The 19,202-nt window shown below is 36.9% G+C and overlaps 3 protein-coding genes across 3 annotated transcripts; 2 read left to right on the top strand and 1 right to left on the bottom strand.

Moving 5' to 3' along the window:
• Positions 1–178: 178 nt before the first annotated feature.
• On the top strand, positions 179–636 carry LOC149136774 (histone H4). Its single transcript, XM_089349820.1, has one exon. The coding sequence runs from the start codon at positions 179–181 to the stop codon at positions 488–490; it is 312 nt and encodes a 103-aa protein (XP_089205946.1). The 3' UTR covers positions 491–636.
• A 4,966-nt stretch (positions 637–5,602) lies between these two features.
• On the bottom strand, positions 5,603–6,593 carry LOC106869247 (histone H2A). Its single transcript, XM_014914905.3, has one exon. It carries the CDS (start codon positions 6,490–6,492, stop codon positions 6,115–6,117), a length of 378 nt encoding a protein of 125 aa, XP_014770391.1. The 5' UTR covers positions 6,493–6,593; the 3' UTR covers positions 5,603–6,114.
• Positions 6,594–6,760: 167 nt separating this feature from the next.
• Positions 6,761–7,209, top strand: LOC106869248 (histone H2B, gonadal). The gene has a single exon (XM_014914906.3). The coding sequence runs from the start codon at positions 6,762–6,764 to the stop codon at positions 7,131–7,133; it is 372 nt and encodes a 123-aa protein (XP_014770392.1). The 5' UTR covers position 6,761; the 3' UTR covers positions 7,134–7,209.
• Positions 7,210–19,202: the final 11,993 nt, after the last annotated feature.

Here is a 19,202-nt window from a genome sequence, read left to right as displayed (position 1 = left end):
AAATTAGCTTTCTAGCATTGTAGTGCAGTTGACAGTTAACCCAGTATTGCTGTAAAAATATTGGTTATAATTCATTGTTTAAAATCACGTGATCTATGTTCAATAGTTTTCTGCTACGTCCGAGCAATGTAGTTTATATTGAAAACTAACACCCACTCTTGTTATTATACAAAACAAGATGTCAGGACGCGGTAAAGGAGGAAAAGGATTAGGAAAAGGTGGCGCCAAGCGTCATAGAAAAGTGTTGAGAGATAACATTCAAGGTATAACCAAACCCGCTATCCGTCGTCTGGCTCGCCGAGGTGGTGTGAAACGTATTTCTGGTCTTATCTATGAAGAAACACGCGGTGTTTTGAAAGTGTTCTTAGAGAATGTGATCCGGGATGCCGTTACCTACACAGAGCATGCCAAGAGGAAGACCGTTACTGCTATGGATGTGGTTTATGCCCTTAAGAGACAGGGAAGAACCTTGTATGGTTTCGGAGGTTAAACTAAATTTAAATTCTAAACGGCCCTTTTCAGGGCCACTTATATTTTATTGTTAATCATTCTCCTGACCCATGTAATAAGATTTGCTATATGTTGTTACTTTGCTGTGCATTTTAACCTTGAACTATATGATTTGGGTGGAGGCGCAATGGCCCAGTGGTTAGGGCAGCGGACTCGCGGTCATAGGATCGATTCCCAGACCGGGCGTTGTGAGTGTTTATTGAGCGAAAACACCTAAAGCTCCACGAGGCTCCGACAGGGGATGGTGGTGAACCCTGCTGTACTCTTTCACTTCACCACAACTTTCTCTCATTCTTTCTTCCTGTTTCTGTTGTACCTGTAATTCAAAGGGTCAGCCTTGTCACAGTGTCACGCTGAATATCTCCGAGAACTACGTTAAGGGTACACGTGTCTGTGGAGTGCTCAGCCTCTTGCACGTTAATTTCACGAGCAGGCTGTTCCGTTGATCGGATCAACTGGAATCCTCGACGTTGTAAGCGACGGAGTGCCAACAACAACATATGATTTGGAATTAATATATTGTCTAGAATCTTATCACTTCCCTAAACGCATGACGCTGAGGCAAACATTTGTATACATGTTGATAAGTATTCTGGTTTATCCATTCATGTCTACAGCAAAGGTATTTCGCTAATTAGTACGGTGGAATTTTTAGTAATGAGGTAAAATATTCAAAACTAAGTTTTACGTAGATGCTTTTCGTACGGCCGGATGTAAAAAAACATCTTTTCAGAAAATTGAATTTCACTAAAGAGAAGAATTTCCAGGTTTTGTTTCCACCCCGTGTCACCTTATGCGATCCCTTTCGTAGTGCCAGTTAAATTAATAGCTTTATTGTAACTTGGTAGATGGAGTTTTTTTCTTTTAGTGTAAAGGAAGGGTTCCTAGTACGTCCTTAGATCAAAGAGCACTGACTTAGGCTTAACTGGGATAACTGCCTTGATGGTTAGCTCGTGACGTGGTGGATATGATACGGGACATAAGGGCTAAGGGTGCATGAATAGCATGGATCATATTCGAAAGGTAGAGGCTAGTTATGGTACAAAAACATTCTAGCCATAACCACCTGCCTTTTTCAGGTGAAAGGAACCTAAGTTCATTAAAAAAAAAAACGAAAAAAAAACGTAGAGCTGCTATTTCTAGCAGGTCGAGAAACTACGTTGATTCAGTTAACGACTTGATGCTAATCAGTCAATGGTCCTTTCTTTATAGATTATTTGCATATATTATGGTAGGCCTCTTTACGTCGAAAGCAACTTAACCCTGCCAAGCTTATATAAGATCCTCCGGTCGATAATTTAGACTAAAAACTTTAGGTGGTGTTCCAGCCTAAATTTATTTTTTATTCCCCATTCAATGAATATTTTCTGCTGTTATAACTAAGAAAAAGAACCTGGTCGCAAAACAATGTTTAGATCATTTAATACGGATTCCTATTAAAATTAGTTTGGTAGGATGAGTAGAATTTGTTGCGTAATGAGACTACAAACAGCTGTCAGAATCAGATGTTTGGCAAGCAAACGACAAGTCCTAATGAAGCAGACCTATGATCAAATGCATTCCAACTGTGACTACCTCTTTTCAATTCATATACTGTATGTATGGGAATATGGATATAATTAGCTGAAACAACTAAAGAATCACATTATTCAATATAACCCTCGTTTTTGTTAGACGGTGATAAGGAAAATGCGAGAAATTAACAGTACTTCATTTTTTGGAATTAGATGAAAATGGTAGAAAGGAAGGCGTGAGAAGTTGGTTAAAAATTCAAAGCTGAATATATGTAATATGCAATACATGGATCTTGTTCAAAACGGGGGCACCAGTTTTCATTTATGTTTTATGTAGTGTTTTTGGTACCGAAAGACTTTCAAACTTCGTATACTTATCTATTTTGTGTTATAGAACAGAAAAATACTGGTACCCCCGTTTTGAACAAGATCCCAAAGTTGTTCAGAGAATGAGTTACAATTAGATGTTATTTACAATAAGTACCAGTTGAGTACTGGGGTCGATGTAATGGATTGATATCTCACCCAAATTTGCTGGTTTTGTGCCTAAAAATGAAACCAATTTACACGTAGAAAAAATTATTTAACCCATTACCTACCAGTGATCTCATATGAGATCACTTAAAAATTACAAATTTCGTAATTATCTGTCAATATTTACACATATCTAACCTTTTTGCTATATATACTAGGTATATTTCTCTGATATTCAAATGACGTTTGCTAATTTTTCACCCAATATCTCGCTTATTTCTATCTAAAATGTTATTTTGAAATGTTATTTTGATCATTTCAGCGTGTTTCTAGGGCTGTTTTATGCTAGAAATCAAAGTTTCATAAAAAAATTCCAGTTAATAGAATTATGGGGGGTAATGGGTCAAGGGAGCACCAAATAGTAAAATAGAAAATAATATGCAGTGAGGGAAACAGTATTGGTAAATTTTTATTTGTTATTTGCCTGCATTTCAATATGAAATAAAATCAATCTTAACGTTTCTGAAGTTTAAATATTTATCATAAGATGCAAAAAAAAAAAAAAAAAAAAAAATGTCTAAGATTTTTCTTTAAAGAATTTTGAGACAAAGATTGAAATGTGAAATGACGAAAGAGAAGCGTCCAAACTTCATAAGTTCAGTTCAGTAAGCGCAGAATAAAGTAATTCATTCTTTACTTTACATTCACGCCCGCTTTCTGCACCGACTTGTCATTGATAGTTGTATTTATTATACGGGCTAGAAATAGCAGCCAGGTTACATAATACTGCTTTTAGAAAAGGAACGGACGCATTAATGTAGTCCTAAAATCCCTAAGAAGACAGGATAGTCACGTCCGTACCCTTTCGAGACGTTTGCAGGATATAGGCTGACTTGGGGTTAAGCAACATTGTATTCGTTATATCAATTATTGGCGCCGTTTTTGAAGGTTTAAAAAAAAAATTCTTCTTGAGCTATCGTTCAGTTTGGCACTGATAATTCTTTGTATTTTAAGCACAAAGTTTGAAATTTTGGGGGATTGGGTATGTCGATGATATCGATCCCAGGAACAAATGGTACTTTATTTCATCGATCATCAAAAGTTTAAATTGATCTCAGCAGAACGTGAAATCAGAACGTAAAGATGGACGAAATGCCGCTAAACATTTCTCCCAGGCTCGCCGCCTTCAAGAAACGGTACTAATAAAATAACGCACTTCTAACAGATATTAATGCAACCCTATCAATATCTTTTTCTTCGTAATGGATAGGATTGTGTTAAATTACGCTCCTCCTCCCAAAAAGTGAAATAATACAAGCGACATTTCAAGGGTCGTTCAACTTGCTAGAAACAGCAGCCAAATTCTCCCTAAAAGAGATGACACATCGTCTTATTTGACTTATTGGATGATGTAGTCTAGCAAAAGGATTCTCAAAGTGGGTTCTGTGAAAAAATTCCGGGGTTTCGAGTGATAAAATTGAATAAAGATTTATTTTATAAAAGCAATGCTTTCCACCATTTTCAATTTAAAGTCCTATATATGTATATATATTCTTTCAAAAATAATTTTTATTTCAGATAAGGTCTTGAAATTAGGATGACGGTGGGTTTTGTGACTTTTTGAAAATCATATAACGGGTTCCGAGTAAAATTAGTTGGTGAACCACAAGTCTTAGTATATACCATAATCGAAAATAAAGACAGAATAGTCAAAACTGGAAAATATGATCATATACCAGTGAAGTCGGATAGATTTAATATTTCCCTAAGGCTCCAAAAATGTAAATAGAATTGCAATAAAAGACAAAAAAAAGTGTGTGTGTGTGTGTGGGGGGGGGCTAAAACAGCCACACCACTAACAATTTAGCTAATCTATTTACAATCCCAGTTACAGACCAAAATGTGTTTTATCACCGTAGATAGCAAATTCAATGATAAGGAAAATGCTATTTTGCTCACCCTACTCCCTGATCATTGCAATTCACATTACTGTGTTTCTGATGTTGAAAACCTGAAAAATAACTCGCGTTATTATTATTACAATCTTACTTTCTAAGCAAATTTCATAAAGTGTCCAAACCACTTTACGTGTGAATGTGTGAAGAAATATGTCGTCATTCATCCTACTCAATTCTGCACGTATCATTTATTATTATTATTATTATTATCCATTTATAGATGTTAATCATATGCAATGCAAACTTCACACTCCCACCCTGCAATTTGCGTATATTAATAAAAAAAAAAAAGAAAAAGTAGCTGAACCACTTGTACCATAGATTAACTTTATCTGTGAAATATATCTGGGACTAAGAAGTCTACTACTTGGTAAATAAAATGCTTGACCTCTGCTAGTGTTCTATTTTTCAAAGGCTTTATTTCAATGCGTCAACTGTCGCCACCAAAAGCGATCGACTGGCAGGGAAAAACGAACCTGTCTCATGGAGAATCTGCGAACTCAAATCTGGATTTTGTATAAAAATATTCCCGTTGATTACAATGTTAATATTTATTCATTAAATGTTATTTAAAGGTTAGTTTGCATATTTATTTCTTACTTTATAATTAAAATTTCGTAATTAATGTAAGGTATTTATCTGCATTAAAGAATGTTTAATGCGGCCTTCTTGGGTTAAACTAAAGCGTTTGACTCGTGCATTTTTTTCTTCATATTCGTTTAGTCAAGTTGTTTTACACCTATTATACTAATCTTCTTTGGACTTTTTGCTCGGGTCAAACGCTTTAGTTTAACCGCCTTCTTTACGCCTGTATGAAACTCATCTAAATTTGGTAGGATCAAATAGCGACGTTGCTTCGAAGGCTTAGGCGTCACAAACCTATTATCTCTGCATTAACTTGACGCCTCAGACTCGTGGGTAACAATTTCTACAAAAGAGAAGGGCGACATCTCCAAAATGAGATATTTTGCGTATCCTCACTGTTTAAAACAAAACAGCTTGTATCTATATTCTTTCTTCACCACGGTTGATTTTATAAAAATATTAGAAATTTCTGTCTCATTTTTAATCTTCATCTTAAAAATTGTTTCAAGGATTATGGCCGGAGTAAACATGCCCTCGAATACCTTTGCGGTGTTTATTTTTTCAGTGTACTCCAAGATGAGCATTTTACATATCTAAAACATTTTCGGACCAGACATTGTACATTTAAGGATACTATTTATGACAGATCGAAAATCAATTCCTATATGGAAAACTCGGTGTTTAGGACTTCTCTGGCAATATATTTGGGCTCCTTTAGTGTAGTTACAATCTGCTGCCACGGTTTTCATCTGAGGATACATTCCCAGGAAAAGATGGGTATTACTTTCTGAGCGGGCAAAATAGATTTAAAATTACAGCATAGTTGCTACGTTTATATATTTGTAATGCCGTTACAAAGCGACTTAAGACGACACCTGAATGGTAAATTAACCTATTCAATTGGACTAGCACCAACCGGTTGGGTTGAAAATGTCCAGTACGATAAGCTGCAAGCGGTTTACTTCGGATATCTTTAGAATCGTTTTCTTAAGTAATCAGTAGAGAATGACGATACGTAAGGGTTAATGGCCCTAAAAAGGACCTTTAATAATAGTACTAAGAAACCAAAATGTTTACTTAGCGGGTCTCTGGGTCTTCTTGGGAAGAAGAACTGCTTGGATGTTGGGAAGGACGCCACCCTGCGAGATAGTAACACCTGATAAAAGTTTGTTCAGTTCCTCGTCGTTGCGGATGGCTAACTGCAAGTGACGCGGAATGATTCTAGTCTTCTTGTTGTCTCTGGCAGCATTTCCAGCCAACTCCAAAACTTCAGCAGCTAAGTATTCCATTACAGCTGCTAGGTAGACAGGAGCTCCGGCGCCAATTCGCTCGGCATAGTTTCCTTTACGGAGGAGACGGTGGATACGGCCGACAGGGAACTGAAGTCCAGCACGGGATGAACGAGTCTTACTCTTTCCTCTCACTTTGCCTCCTTTTCCACGTGCAGACATAGTTATATAGAATGTAGATCACTTAAATAAGTGTACAGTGAGCTTAAATGGGAAATCTACCTTTATATAGACTTCTGTAGGCTCCAGCAGTTAGTAAAAATCATTTTTTCTCACCATTGTCATGTGATTATTGCATATGTCAATTTTCACCAATGAAATTAAAACGCGCCAAACTATTTGGTGTTACTTGTCTGGTGAGCCTACTTGTCAGCTATAAATAGAGTAAACTTGTCAGTGTTGTCACTTCGCATCGAATCTCGCATTCAGTCATGCCACCTACACCAACACCCGTCAAAGGAGCCAAAAAGGCGTCCAAATCTAAAGTCCCACGTACTGGAGACAAGAAGAAGAAGAGGAAGAGGAAGGAAAGTTATTCTATCTACATCTACAAAGTCATGAAACAAGTTCATCCTGATACTGGCATCTCGAGCAAAGCTATGTCTATCATGAACAGTTTCGTTAACGATCTGTTCGAAAGAATCGCTAATGAGGCCAGCCGTTTAGCTCACTACAACAAACGTTCAACCATCAGCAGTCGTGAGGTCCAGACCGCTGTCCGTCTTCTCCTCCCTGGTGAGTTGGCCAAACACGCTGTCTCTGAAGGTACAAAAGCTGTCACAAAATACACCAGCACCAAGTAAATCTTTCTCGTATTTGAAAACTCAATGGCCCTTTTAAGGGCCCTTCATATCCTAACCATTGTTCATCTCAACCTATTGTCGAGTTAAGCTATCATTGTCGCTATTGCTTTCATAGTTACAAGCAAATACATAGACCGAAATAAACTTCATACGACGGGATTTGATCATTATTGGGCATATCCATACCTGGGTGGACAACTTTATTATCAAATTTATTTCATCAAATCTAGCTCGTCGCTAGCTGACATACCAACACTGGATTCGCGTTAGTTATTGTCATTCAGCCCCAGGTTAAGTTCGTGCTTTGGCATTATTTCCAGGCTTTATCCAACGTATCCCGGATTACGTTATTTCTCTTATTTCCCATTTCAAAATTTATTTCAGACGTTAAACTAGGAGACACTCCGAAACATTTGTCCTTTATTAAAAACCCATCAGTAAGTGTAGAAATTTCAATCCCAATCAAAAGAAAGCACAGTATTGTTCTGGTACCAGATGGATAAGTCGTGGATTTTGGAACGCCTTTAAAAGATTGGATGACTACGTGAGACTACCTACAAAGGCATTTCCCCGCAAGTTCTATTTTCCATTTCAAACTTTATTTCAGACGTTGAACTAGGGGATACTCCGAATCGTTTATCCTTTATTAAAAACCCACCAGAAAGTGTAGAAATTTCAACCCTAATCAAACGAATAGTTTACTGGTACCAGATCAGATACACAACTAACGGAACTTCCTCCCATCAACGACCATAACAGGTTTAAGGAAATCAAATGTTGAGAAAAATGATTTCGTTAAGTCATTTACTTTTTATTGATATCTTCTAACACCTAGAACAGACTTAGTGCAATTTTATAGCCTCACTGTTGATATTGTTCAGAGGTATCTCGGCGCAACTTAGAAGTTGCAATGAGGCTGTTTAACGATCACCGTACTGATTAGCCAGCCTGAGGGTCATGCATCTTCCTAAAATAAGAACCAAAATTACTTAGTTTTTAGTTTTGATCCATTTAGCAAAACTCTTTTATCAAGAAACCGTCTAATCGCGCCCTGTTCCAGTCGAACTGATGTGTCAGGCATATAAACATTTACCTCAAGCGTCGTTGGAGGGCGGCTAGAATAGCTTTTGGTGATGAATTGTTCTCTATGCAGAAATTGTGCATATCAGGAAAATGCTTTGCATGTCAATCCAATAATTCCTACATGAACTACACCTTGTTCTAGACAAGTGATTCCCAACCGATTTTTGGCCATACCCCACCGAATTATTTCTAAAATCCTGATGCATTCTTGTGATATTTAATTTTTATTATTCAAAATTTGGTTAATGTTTACAATATTACCCGGAAACAAAATAAAAAAAAAAGTGTAGGGAACGAATATGAAAAAAAACAAAGAAAAGATTTTCCCACATTTCTTTATAATCGTAATTCTATGCTGATAGAAAGGTATTTATATAAAAATTCATTTACAAAAAAGCATTTGAGGGGAAAAACTCGGATCTTGTGAATTTTCCGAAGTCCTCCCCCCACCCCGTTGATTTCCGCGCATTATATATATATATATATATATATATATATATATATATATATATATATATATATATATATATATATATAATATATATATATATAATATATATTTATGTTATATATAAAAAATATATATTATATATAGAATATATATATATTATATATAATATATATATGAATATCTAATATATATATATGAATATATAACATATATATTATATATATAATATATATTTATTAGATATATAATGTATATATTATGATATTTTTTATTTATTTATTTATTTATGGGTTTCAGCCAAGTGGCTGTGGTCATGCTGGAGCACCACCGTGATTTTCTGTCTTTATGCTTTGCTCTCTTCATGTTCCTTGCATGGCTCTTCTCCTGCACCTGATATAGTCCAATCAAGAGTTTTGATGGCACATCTGGTGTGTAAGAGAATTTGACATCGCTGCCCTAAACTGTGTCTCATTTCGAGCCATTGGTTCGTCTGGTATCGTGGAGAGGAAAGCGTCGAGTTTTGTCTTGAAGACCTCCACATCCGTGTCTTGCAGGTCTCTCAAATGTTTTGGCAGGGCATTGAAGAGCTGAGGTCCTCTGAAACCGAGGCTGCTGCAGTATCTTGTTCTTATGTGAGATGCAGTGGACGGCACCTTTGGCACCATACAGTGGCGACTCGTGCGGGCATTCCTGTAGTACTTGATGCCAAAGTTTGGCACCAGTCCTTCCAGTATTTTCCATATGTATATTATTACATATCTCTCCCACCTGCGTTCCAGGGAGTAGAGACCTAGTGCCTTCAGTCGCTCCCTGTAGTTCATCTGCTGGACTGTGGCGATCTTTTTTGTATAGTGCCGCTGAATTGCCTCGAGTTCTGCTGTCCGTTTGACACTGTGTGGTGACCACAACTGAGAGCAATAGTCTAGGCGGCTCAGGACAAATGTCTTCCATAGAGTCAACATGACTTTTTGATCCCTTGTACGGAATGTCCTAAGTATCCACCCCGCCAGCTGTCTGCACTTTGTATGCCAGTTGGGAGGCACTTGTGGCCTTGTAGCGCAGTACTTGAAATTTTTCCGCATTGAACTGCATATTATTTTGCTCTGCCCACTCATATATTGTATTTAGGTCATTCTGTAGGCTTACAATATCATCAGGATTCTTTATTGCCTGAGGTAGTTTTGTGTCATCAGCGTAGCTAGTGACAGTGGCTCTCCGAGTGACCGTGATATATATATATGAATATATATATAAATATGAATATATAATATATATATTTATATAATATATATATAATATATATATATATATGAATATATGATATATATATATGAATATATATATAAATATGAATATATATATAAATATGAATATATAATATATATATTTATATAATATATATATAATATATATATATATATGAATATATGATATATATATATGAATATATAATATATATTATATATATATTATATATATTTATATTACTCTTTTACTCTTTTACTTGCTTCAGTCCTTTGACTGCAGCCATGCTGGAGCACCGTCTTTAGTCGAGCAAATCGACCCCAGGACTTATTCTTTGGAAGCCAAGTACTTATTCTATCGGTCTCTTTTGCTGAATAAAACTAGAATAATAAATAAAGTAAAAATAGGGATGACTGAGGAAAGATGAATATAGATAAAATAAATTTATTGTTAATTTGTAGTCAACTATAAATTGATATCAAAAGTAACAGCACAACTGATTAAAGGGAGATAACTATTGCTTTTGTCATTTCAGATCGTATTCTAAGAAGTTATATTAGCTGTCTTTTCGATCCACATCTTACTTGTTTTCATTATATGAAAATTAATCGACTTCAGTACTTAAGTGATACTTTATTTTATTGACCCCCAATAGGAAGAAGAATATAGTTTATACTGGAATTTGAACTCAGAACAGAAAAGAGCTCGAGCCTTAAGGAATTTTATTCTTAAGGAAATTTATTCAGTTCTTTAACGATTCTGTTAGTCGAGTTTTAAAACAAATGCAGTGGGTACTTTATATTACATTTACTATACAAGGAAGGACTGCAACCAAGTATTTTTTTTAACGTCAGCTAGGCAGCCTTACTACTACTGCTGCGAAGCCGTTTTACCAACATTTGAATAAAGTTCATCTGTGAGAAAAACAAAACAAACTCGTCATATGAATTAAGCGCAATACCGTAAATCCTCGAGTATAGTCCGCCCTTGAATATAATACGCAGGGGAATTTTAGGGGGCTGTACCTCTGAAAAACCTAAACCTTGTGTATAATACGCACCCCTTCTCTAACTTGAGTCAAGGAGGTCTATATAACATCCTTGGTTTGTAAACGTATATACGGTAACGTCCTTTATTATTATTGTATATATAACATAATGCAAACGTGTAGCTTTTTTGTGCACTTTGTTTGCCGAAAATAAAGAAATAACAGTAATAACGTCAGTGAAAAATAAATATTAAGTAAATTGCCTTTACATATTTATCACTATCAGTTACAAGCCCGACATCACAAAATGCGTCCGAATAAACATTGCCGGACAGCAAAAGGAGACTCGGACATTGGTTAGAAAATATTTTTCATTTTTAACCTCGTATATAGTACGCACTAGGGATTTTGACTTTTAAATTTTTGGAAACAAAAATGCGGATTATACTCGAGGATTTATGGTATGTATAATTAAAGTATGTAGACAGTTGATCGAAATGCAATTGATCGAAATGCAATTGATCGAAAAGAGTTGACCTAAAAAAATAAAAACAAACAAAACAACACAAGAAGCAATTACCTGAAGTAACAGTTAAACGAATAGTAGGAAATATTGAAAGAATTTCATTTTAAGAAGTATATATAGTCCGTTTTATTGAAATGATTTTTAAAAAATTAGAATTAAATATGGATTACACATATAGTGTGTGTGCTTTATGTTAACATTCAGTCAGGTAGATGTATGAATGATTAAAGACATTCTGTGGCCATCTCAGCTTTTCTGATGTGCGGGGACACAAGGACAATATTGTCAAACACGTGATCTTTTCAAAAGACGGGCGCGTGGTATTTGAGAGTGATTTAGCTACTTTTTCTAATAGGTTGGATGATCACATAGAGAGGCTTCCTTTGGCTCAGCTGAAGGGGACATGAAAAGAAGTGGTGGAGACTGAAGCTCTAAAAAGAGACGGCAAAAGATCGTAACAAGAAGCGAGACACAGTGTGGAAAAGACACATCAAACCCATGCATGCATGGAAAAATGGTCATACAATCATAATGATTACGACGGACGATGATGATGATAATAATCTACAAGAATAATTCGTTTTAAAAACAATATTGATTTCTAACAAATACTATTTTCACCAAAGTATCGAAAGCACAGTTATCTCCCTTACACTATTTAATCCGAATTGTGCACTGTTAACGCTAAGATTAAAATTTTTATCTTTATGACATACTTAACATATGAATGTTGTTGAAAAGTCTGAATCTACTCAGAAATATATATTATTTTTAACACACTACGTCTGTAAAGGAATATTTTCTGAGACGAACACAAAAGTCTCAGACTTTTTCAACGATTATACATGTTACGCATGTCAAAAAGATAAAGATTTTGAAACTATTTAAAAAGAAAACAACACAAAAACTAAAACAATGCCTTACATTGCCAGAAGGATGCACTAAGTTCTTATCAATGTAATACATACAAGTAAGGCAGCGAGTTGGCATAATAGCTAACAAACCGGACAAAATGCTTTGCGGTATTTCGTCCATCCTTACTTTCTGAGTTCAAATCCGCCGAAATCGACTTTGTCTTTCATCCTTTGGGTGTCGATAAAATAAGTACCAGTTGAGCACTGGAGTCGATGTAATCAACTTACCCCTTTCCTGAAACTTGCTGGCTTTGTGCCAAAGTTTGAAACCAATATAATCAGTGGCGGCTCGTAGATAAGATTAGTAGGAATGCTGCTTCAGGAAATTTTTAACCGTTTAATATTGTGTAAAAGGAAACAAACATATAAAAAGGAAATTCATACATAAACTTGATCGGTTCTCGCTTTAGCCACTGTCGGGTAGTGTGTTTAATTTGTTCACTGAACACCGCCGCGAATTCCCCCTTGTTTTTTCAAAAATCCCCCCATAATCATAAAATAAAGGGGGGGGGGAATCTGCCCTATTTTTCAAATCCTGGCAGCAACAGGAAGTAGGATAATAATCTAATTCTACTCTTTATCACATTCAAGAATATAAACACGTCTTTAAGCACAACACACGCGGAGTCAAAAGGAAACACAACTTTTCACCAGCACACAAGAGTCGGCACTGCGTGAACGAGTGCTCTCTCTTCCTAGCCTGAAGCTTCCTATCTCGGATATGTGAGCATGCGCATGACAGCCAAACACTGTGGCGCAGGAACTGTGAAGCGCACAGATCTATACAAGGATTTTTGTATTTTTTTCATGACATTAAGCTTAAGGATTATATAATGTACAGTATAAAGAAAGAATTAAAGAAAAAAGGACTCATTATATTGAATGTTATCGATAATATCAAGTGGAAATAGGGGGTACTATATAATACGTACACATATTATAGAGGTAGGTGATTGTTGAAATACGTTGGTGTCTGGAGATATAAATCAAAGCCTGATTTGTTGCCAAAAATGCGTATGGTCGCGCATCGTCATGGCGAATGTGAATCGTTTTCAGGTTATTGTTCGGTCTTTTTCTCCTAATGGCTTCTATAAGCCTTTTCAGTGTTTTAATGTGCTGCTCGCCGTTGACTTTCTAGAAAATCAAGGATAACGATGCCTTTGTCATCCTAAAACACTCAGCATGACTTACTGGGCTGGTCGCTAGTTCTCGAACTTCTTAGGCATTGGAAAAGAAACGTACCGTCATTCTATGAACTGAACCTTCGCTTCCGGAACATAAAGATACGCCCTCGTTTCCTCCAACCTTGTTTCACTCGACAGGGGGAAACTAGTACCTTCATTAGCTTCAAACGCTCTCAGAGAAAACTTTCACCCTTCTCGCCCTCAATAGGATGTCAACTGTCGATGCACTCACCTTGTACTCGTTTTCTTATGCCCCAAATCTTCCTCCGTACTCTGCAATGCATTGTAACCACAGTGCAGTTGTGCAGCAAACTCACAGATCTTGAGATCAACTCAACCACTTGTCATATCAACCATTATTCATATCACTGGTTGCAGTTGATGGTCTCCCACCGCGTGGTTTGTCTTCGATGCTGTTTTTCTTTCCCTTAAATTTTTTTGTCCCACTTTTGCATTACTTTCGGTACAACACACGCGTGCACGTGTGTGTATATGTATGTATATACACATATATATGTATGTACGTATATATATCTGAATGGATATATATGTATATATATTTATGCATTTGTATGTATGTATGTATGTATGTATGTATGTATGTATGTATGTATATTTATTCTTTTACTTGTTTCAGTTATTTGACTGCGGCCATGCTGGAGCACCGCCTTTAGTCGAGCAAATCGACCCCAGGACTTATTCTTTGTAAGCCTAGTACTTATTCTATCGGTCTCTTTTGCCGAACCGCTAAGTTACGGGGATGTAAACACACCAGCATCGGTTGTCAAGCGATGTTGGGGGACAAACACAAACACACACACATACATACATATATATGTATATACATATATGCAACGGGCTTCTTTCAGTTTCCGTCTATCAAATCCACTCACAAGGCTTTGGTCGGCCCGAGGCTATAGTAGAAGGTACTTGCCCAAGGTGCTACGCAATGGGACTGAACCTAGAACTATGTGGTTGGTAAGCAAGCTACTTACCACACAGCCATTCATGCGCCTATATATATATATATATATATATATATATATATATATATATATATATATATATATATATATATATATATATATATATATATATATATATATATATATATATATATATATATATATGTTTTTTCTTGCTTGTTCATGTTTGAATTGACTATATATATATATATATATATATATATATATATATATATATATATATATATATATAGTCAATTCAAACATGAACATGCAAGAAAAAACACGAAAAAACAACGCGAGAACGTGGAATAAGTACAGTGTTATTGGACGCTCAGGAAAGGAAAGAAAAGAAAGAGGATCTAACGTTTCGAGCGGAGCTCTTCGTTAGAAATATAAGAAAAGTCCATGGCTCCGGGTTCAGTCTTATTGCGTGGCACCTTAGGCAAGTGTCTTCTGGTGCGTGGATTTGGTAGACGTGCGTACGTATGTACGTACGTATGTATGTATGTATGTATGTATGTATGTATGTATGTATGTTCCACCAGATAAACTGCTCAACACCACCGTCATTGTTTTGATATCCAAGAAAGGGAAACACAAATATAAACGCATCAAAGCGATGGCGGTGGTGTTGAGCAATTTATCTTGTGGAGCTATGGGAGGCGATTAAGATCACGTGTGATTAGAAGTTCGCATTCTGTTATCGGCACTGCGGTATTTATCTATGACTTAAAAGCATTTAAGTGTCAACGACCCAATCTAGGTGGCTGTGAATAGGTATCACACGGTGATGTCATATGCTGCGACATATTTGTTGAATTGAAGTGTTAAGAGTTATGTGTTTCATTACCTTACAGTGCCAAGTTCGATTTGAATTAGATTTTAATAATATATACTGCTAAAGGTGGTGAGATGGCAGAACTGTTATCACGCCAGGCAAAATGCTAAGCGGCATTTCATTCGTTCTGAGTTCAAATCCAACCGAGGTCGACTTTGCCTTTCATCCTTTCGGAATCGATAATATAAGTACCAGTAGAGTGCTGGGGGTCGATCTAATCGACTGGCTTCCTCCCTCAAAATTTTAGGCCTTGTGCCTATAGTAGAAAGGATTATTTTTAGTTATATATGCATATCTACCAGGCACTGCTTACCTAGCTTACTCAGACGACAGGTCCCTGGTACAAACACAAACACACCCATGCACACACATATTCACGCACATTGAAATATTTACATACACAAACACACGCGCGCACGCTTACGTACGTACGTACGTACATACATACATACATACGTACGTACATACATACATACATACATACATACATACATTGTTGTTGTTGGCACTCCGTCGCTCACGACGTCGAGGGTTCCAGTTGATCCGATCAACGGAACAGCCTGCTCGTGAAATTAACATGCAAGTGGCTGAGCACTCCACAGACACATGTACCCTTAACGTAGTTCTCGGGGATATTCAGCGTGACACAGTGTGACAAGGCTGACCCTTAAAATTACAGGCACAGGGGAAACAGGGAGTAAGAGTGAGAGAAAGTTGTGGTGGAAGAGTACAGCTGGGTTCGCCACCATCCCCTGCCGGAGCCTCGTGGAGCTTTAGGTGTTTTTGCTCAATAAACACTCACAATGCCCAGTCTGAGAATCGAAACCGCGATCCTATGACCGCAAGTCCGCTGCCCCAACCACTGGGCCATTGCGCCTCCACACACACATAGATAGATAGATAGATAGATAGATAGATAGATACATACATACATACACGCGCGCGCGTGTGTATGTGTGTAAGTCTAAAAAAAAAGACTTTAAATCTTATCTGGCAAATCAAGAATTTCTCCAAATTTGCTGCCAGTTGAAATAGTCCTCTTATTGGTGCATCTTGTTTAAGTCATCAGTTTCATAATTGGAAAATGTCAAAGCTATTAACGTGTTGTTTTCATCATAGTTTGTAAAGGGTGTTACTCAGAAATTAAGAAAAGTTTTTGACTCGACGCCAGTTTTAAAGGAAATGCTTGCTTGAATCAGTCATCCGTCTTGCGTAAAATAACAGAATGGAATTCCACAAACGACGGTATTAAATTAATAATTACTTCAATATTGCAACAGCCACATATTTCTCTGATGCCACTGATGTTTCATTCTTGACAGACAAGCTCATAATTTATTTACTTCAAATCCAATGACAACTTGAGCAGACCCTTATATGCTACTGGTACCATTTAAAGTAGTTATTTAAGGCGTCGAACCGACAGAGTCGTTAATGGCTTGCGATATTTGTTCTAAGGCGGCAAGCTGACAGAAACATTAGCACGCCGGACAAAATGTTTTGCGGCATTTCGTCCGTACTTACGTTCTGAGTACTGATTCTGCCGAGGCTGACTTTTCTTTCATCCTTTAGGGGTCGATAAAATAAATATCAGTTGAACACTGGGGTTAATGTAATCGACTCAACCCCTCTTCCATTCCTGCTGGCCTTGTGCCAAAATTTCGAAACCAATATTTGTTTAGACTTTCTGCACACAGAGCTCAGACTTAGTTGAGGTCGACAATGCCGTACTTTCTGGAATCGATAAAAAAAAAAAAATGTACCAGCCCAGAGTAGTGGATCGGTAGAATTGTTAATATATGTCGCGGACGGGATTCCTTGCCAGCAATATCACTGATGCCAAGCTGTCTCGGATTTTACCATTCCTTTAGACAACGTCGGTGGCGTGGAAAGAGGAAACTTGCATGTATGAGCAGTGACTGATTTGCTGCAACGGACGTTGCACAGGTCTGAATCTTGGAGAAGGTGTTTCATGGTGAGAATCCGAAACCACATGGTTGTAAACTACACAGTCATGCCTGTGCCTACATAATACACACACACACACACACACACACACACACACACACACACACACACACACACACACACACACACACACACACACACACACACACACACACACATGTATATATATATATTAAATTCAAATTACGATGAACGTAAACAAACAAACGAAGTTTGCTTTAGAAGCGTTGAGATGTCTTAGAAAGTTAAAGAAGTGATTTTAAATTCTCAAACGCTGGATAATGCTAATAATATAGCCCGAACAGGATAAACTACCCCTATTTTGCAGAAAAAAGTGTTAGCGGCCGGCTATGAGACGCGAACTCACACCACCGTGATTACGCGTCGCGGTGCTCTGAACCATTATATATATATAATACAAATAATATATGAGTATATGCATATATACGTACATGTATGTACATACCTACATCTACATATATATATAGATGCATATCTGGGTACAGGACGTTGCCAAAAAAAACGTGGACAAAATGATAAACAGAGTACAGAAAACACACAGGCCACACAGAGAACATTTCATTCATCAGCTGCCACCATTCTAAAACTAAGCGTTTCGAAGAGATAGAAAGAGAGAGATAGAGATAGAGAGAGGAGGGAAATGGATGGGTGGATAGATAGATTGATAGAGAAAGCAAGCAGGAGAGAGAATGTGGGAAAAAAGGAGAAAAATAGAATTCGGAATGAATTTCGCTAGCCGAGAAACAATTGTGAAAAATTATTACTTCTTCAAACCAGCTGATTTATATTGCTACAAAAGAAACTTTCTCCAACTCGTAGGAACACATTGATTACAATTTGAAATAAACGTCTGCTATGATACTTTCTAAAACTTCGCGTTCCTTCAGTTTAAACCAACATGATGATCCATCATTTCCTTTGCCTGCAGATGGAGTGGCTGATAAATATTTTGAGTAAGAGAAAAAACAAAATTTCGGCAGAAATTTAATGTCTGTCTGCAGGTAATAAATTTACTTGAAAACTTGGCACACCTCCAAATTTTGGTGTATGTCGTATACTATCTTACGAATAACAGTGTTCCCTGGCTCTTAACGTAGCATTAGTTTGAAATTATTGCTAACCTAAAGAGAATGCCATTGAAGGGTAATCATTTAATATTATTTTTACGTTCAACAACAGAAAACCAGAGACATGTTCACTTGACTGAAAGTATTATCGCTAGAATTAATCATAATTTCAAAAATCTGTATTTTCGTCAGATTTTAGGATCTCCAACTAATATTCATATTATGTTTAAGTGGTAAAAAGACAGCAGTATTCATTACATTATTCTCTTTATTGTTGTTATTGTTTAGCTTATTGTTTAGATATCCGGCAGGGGATGGTGGCGAACCCTGCTGTACTCTTCCACCGCAACTTTCTCTCACTCTTACTTCCTGTTTCTGCTGTGCCTGTAATTCAAAGGGTCAGCCTTGTCACACTGTGTCACGCTGAATATCCCCGAGAACTACATTAAGGGTACACGTGTCTGTGGAGTACTCAGCCACTTGCACGTTAATTTCACGAGCAGGCTGTTCCGTTGATCGGATCAACTGGAACCCTCGACGTCGTAAGCGACGGAGTGCCAACACATTGTTTAGATTACCATCCAGCTCAACCAATAACCGAGAAGATCTATTATCAAAAGCGTTCTATCCAGGACATCTCAATTTCTTAAATGGATTATCTAGGAATGACATTTATATAAGAGACTGAAGGTATTTCCCAAGCAAATTTTGAAAATGATCCTTCCATTTTTCTAAGCATTCCCGATGATTTTTAGCTTTAATTTTTGACTTGGAGTTTTTACGTTCGCTTATTTCGTTCATTGTCAGCCCTTTTAT

This window comes from Octopus bimaculoides, chromosome 3 (genome assembly GCF_046866305.1).
Source record: "Octopus bimaculoides isolate indiv1 chromosome 3, ASM4686630v1, whole genome shotgun sequence".
NCBI lineage: Eukaryota > Metazoa > Mollusca > Cephalopoda > Octopoda > Octopodidae > Octopus > Octopus bimaculoides.
This window is presented reverse-complemented; position numbering and strand designations above follow the sequence as displayed.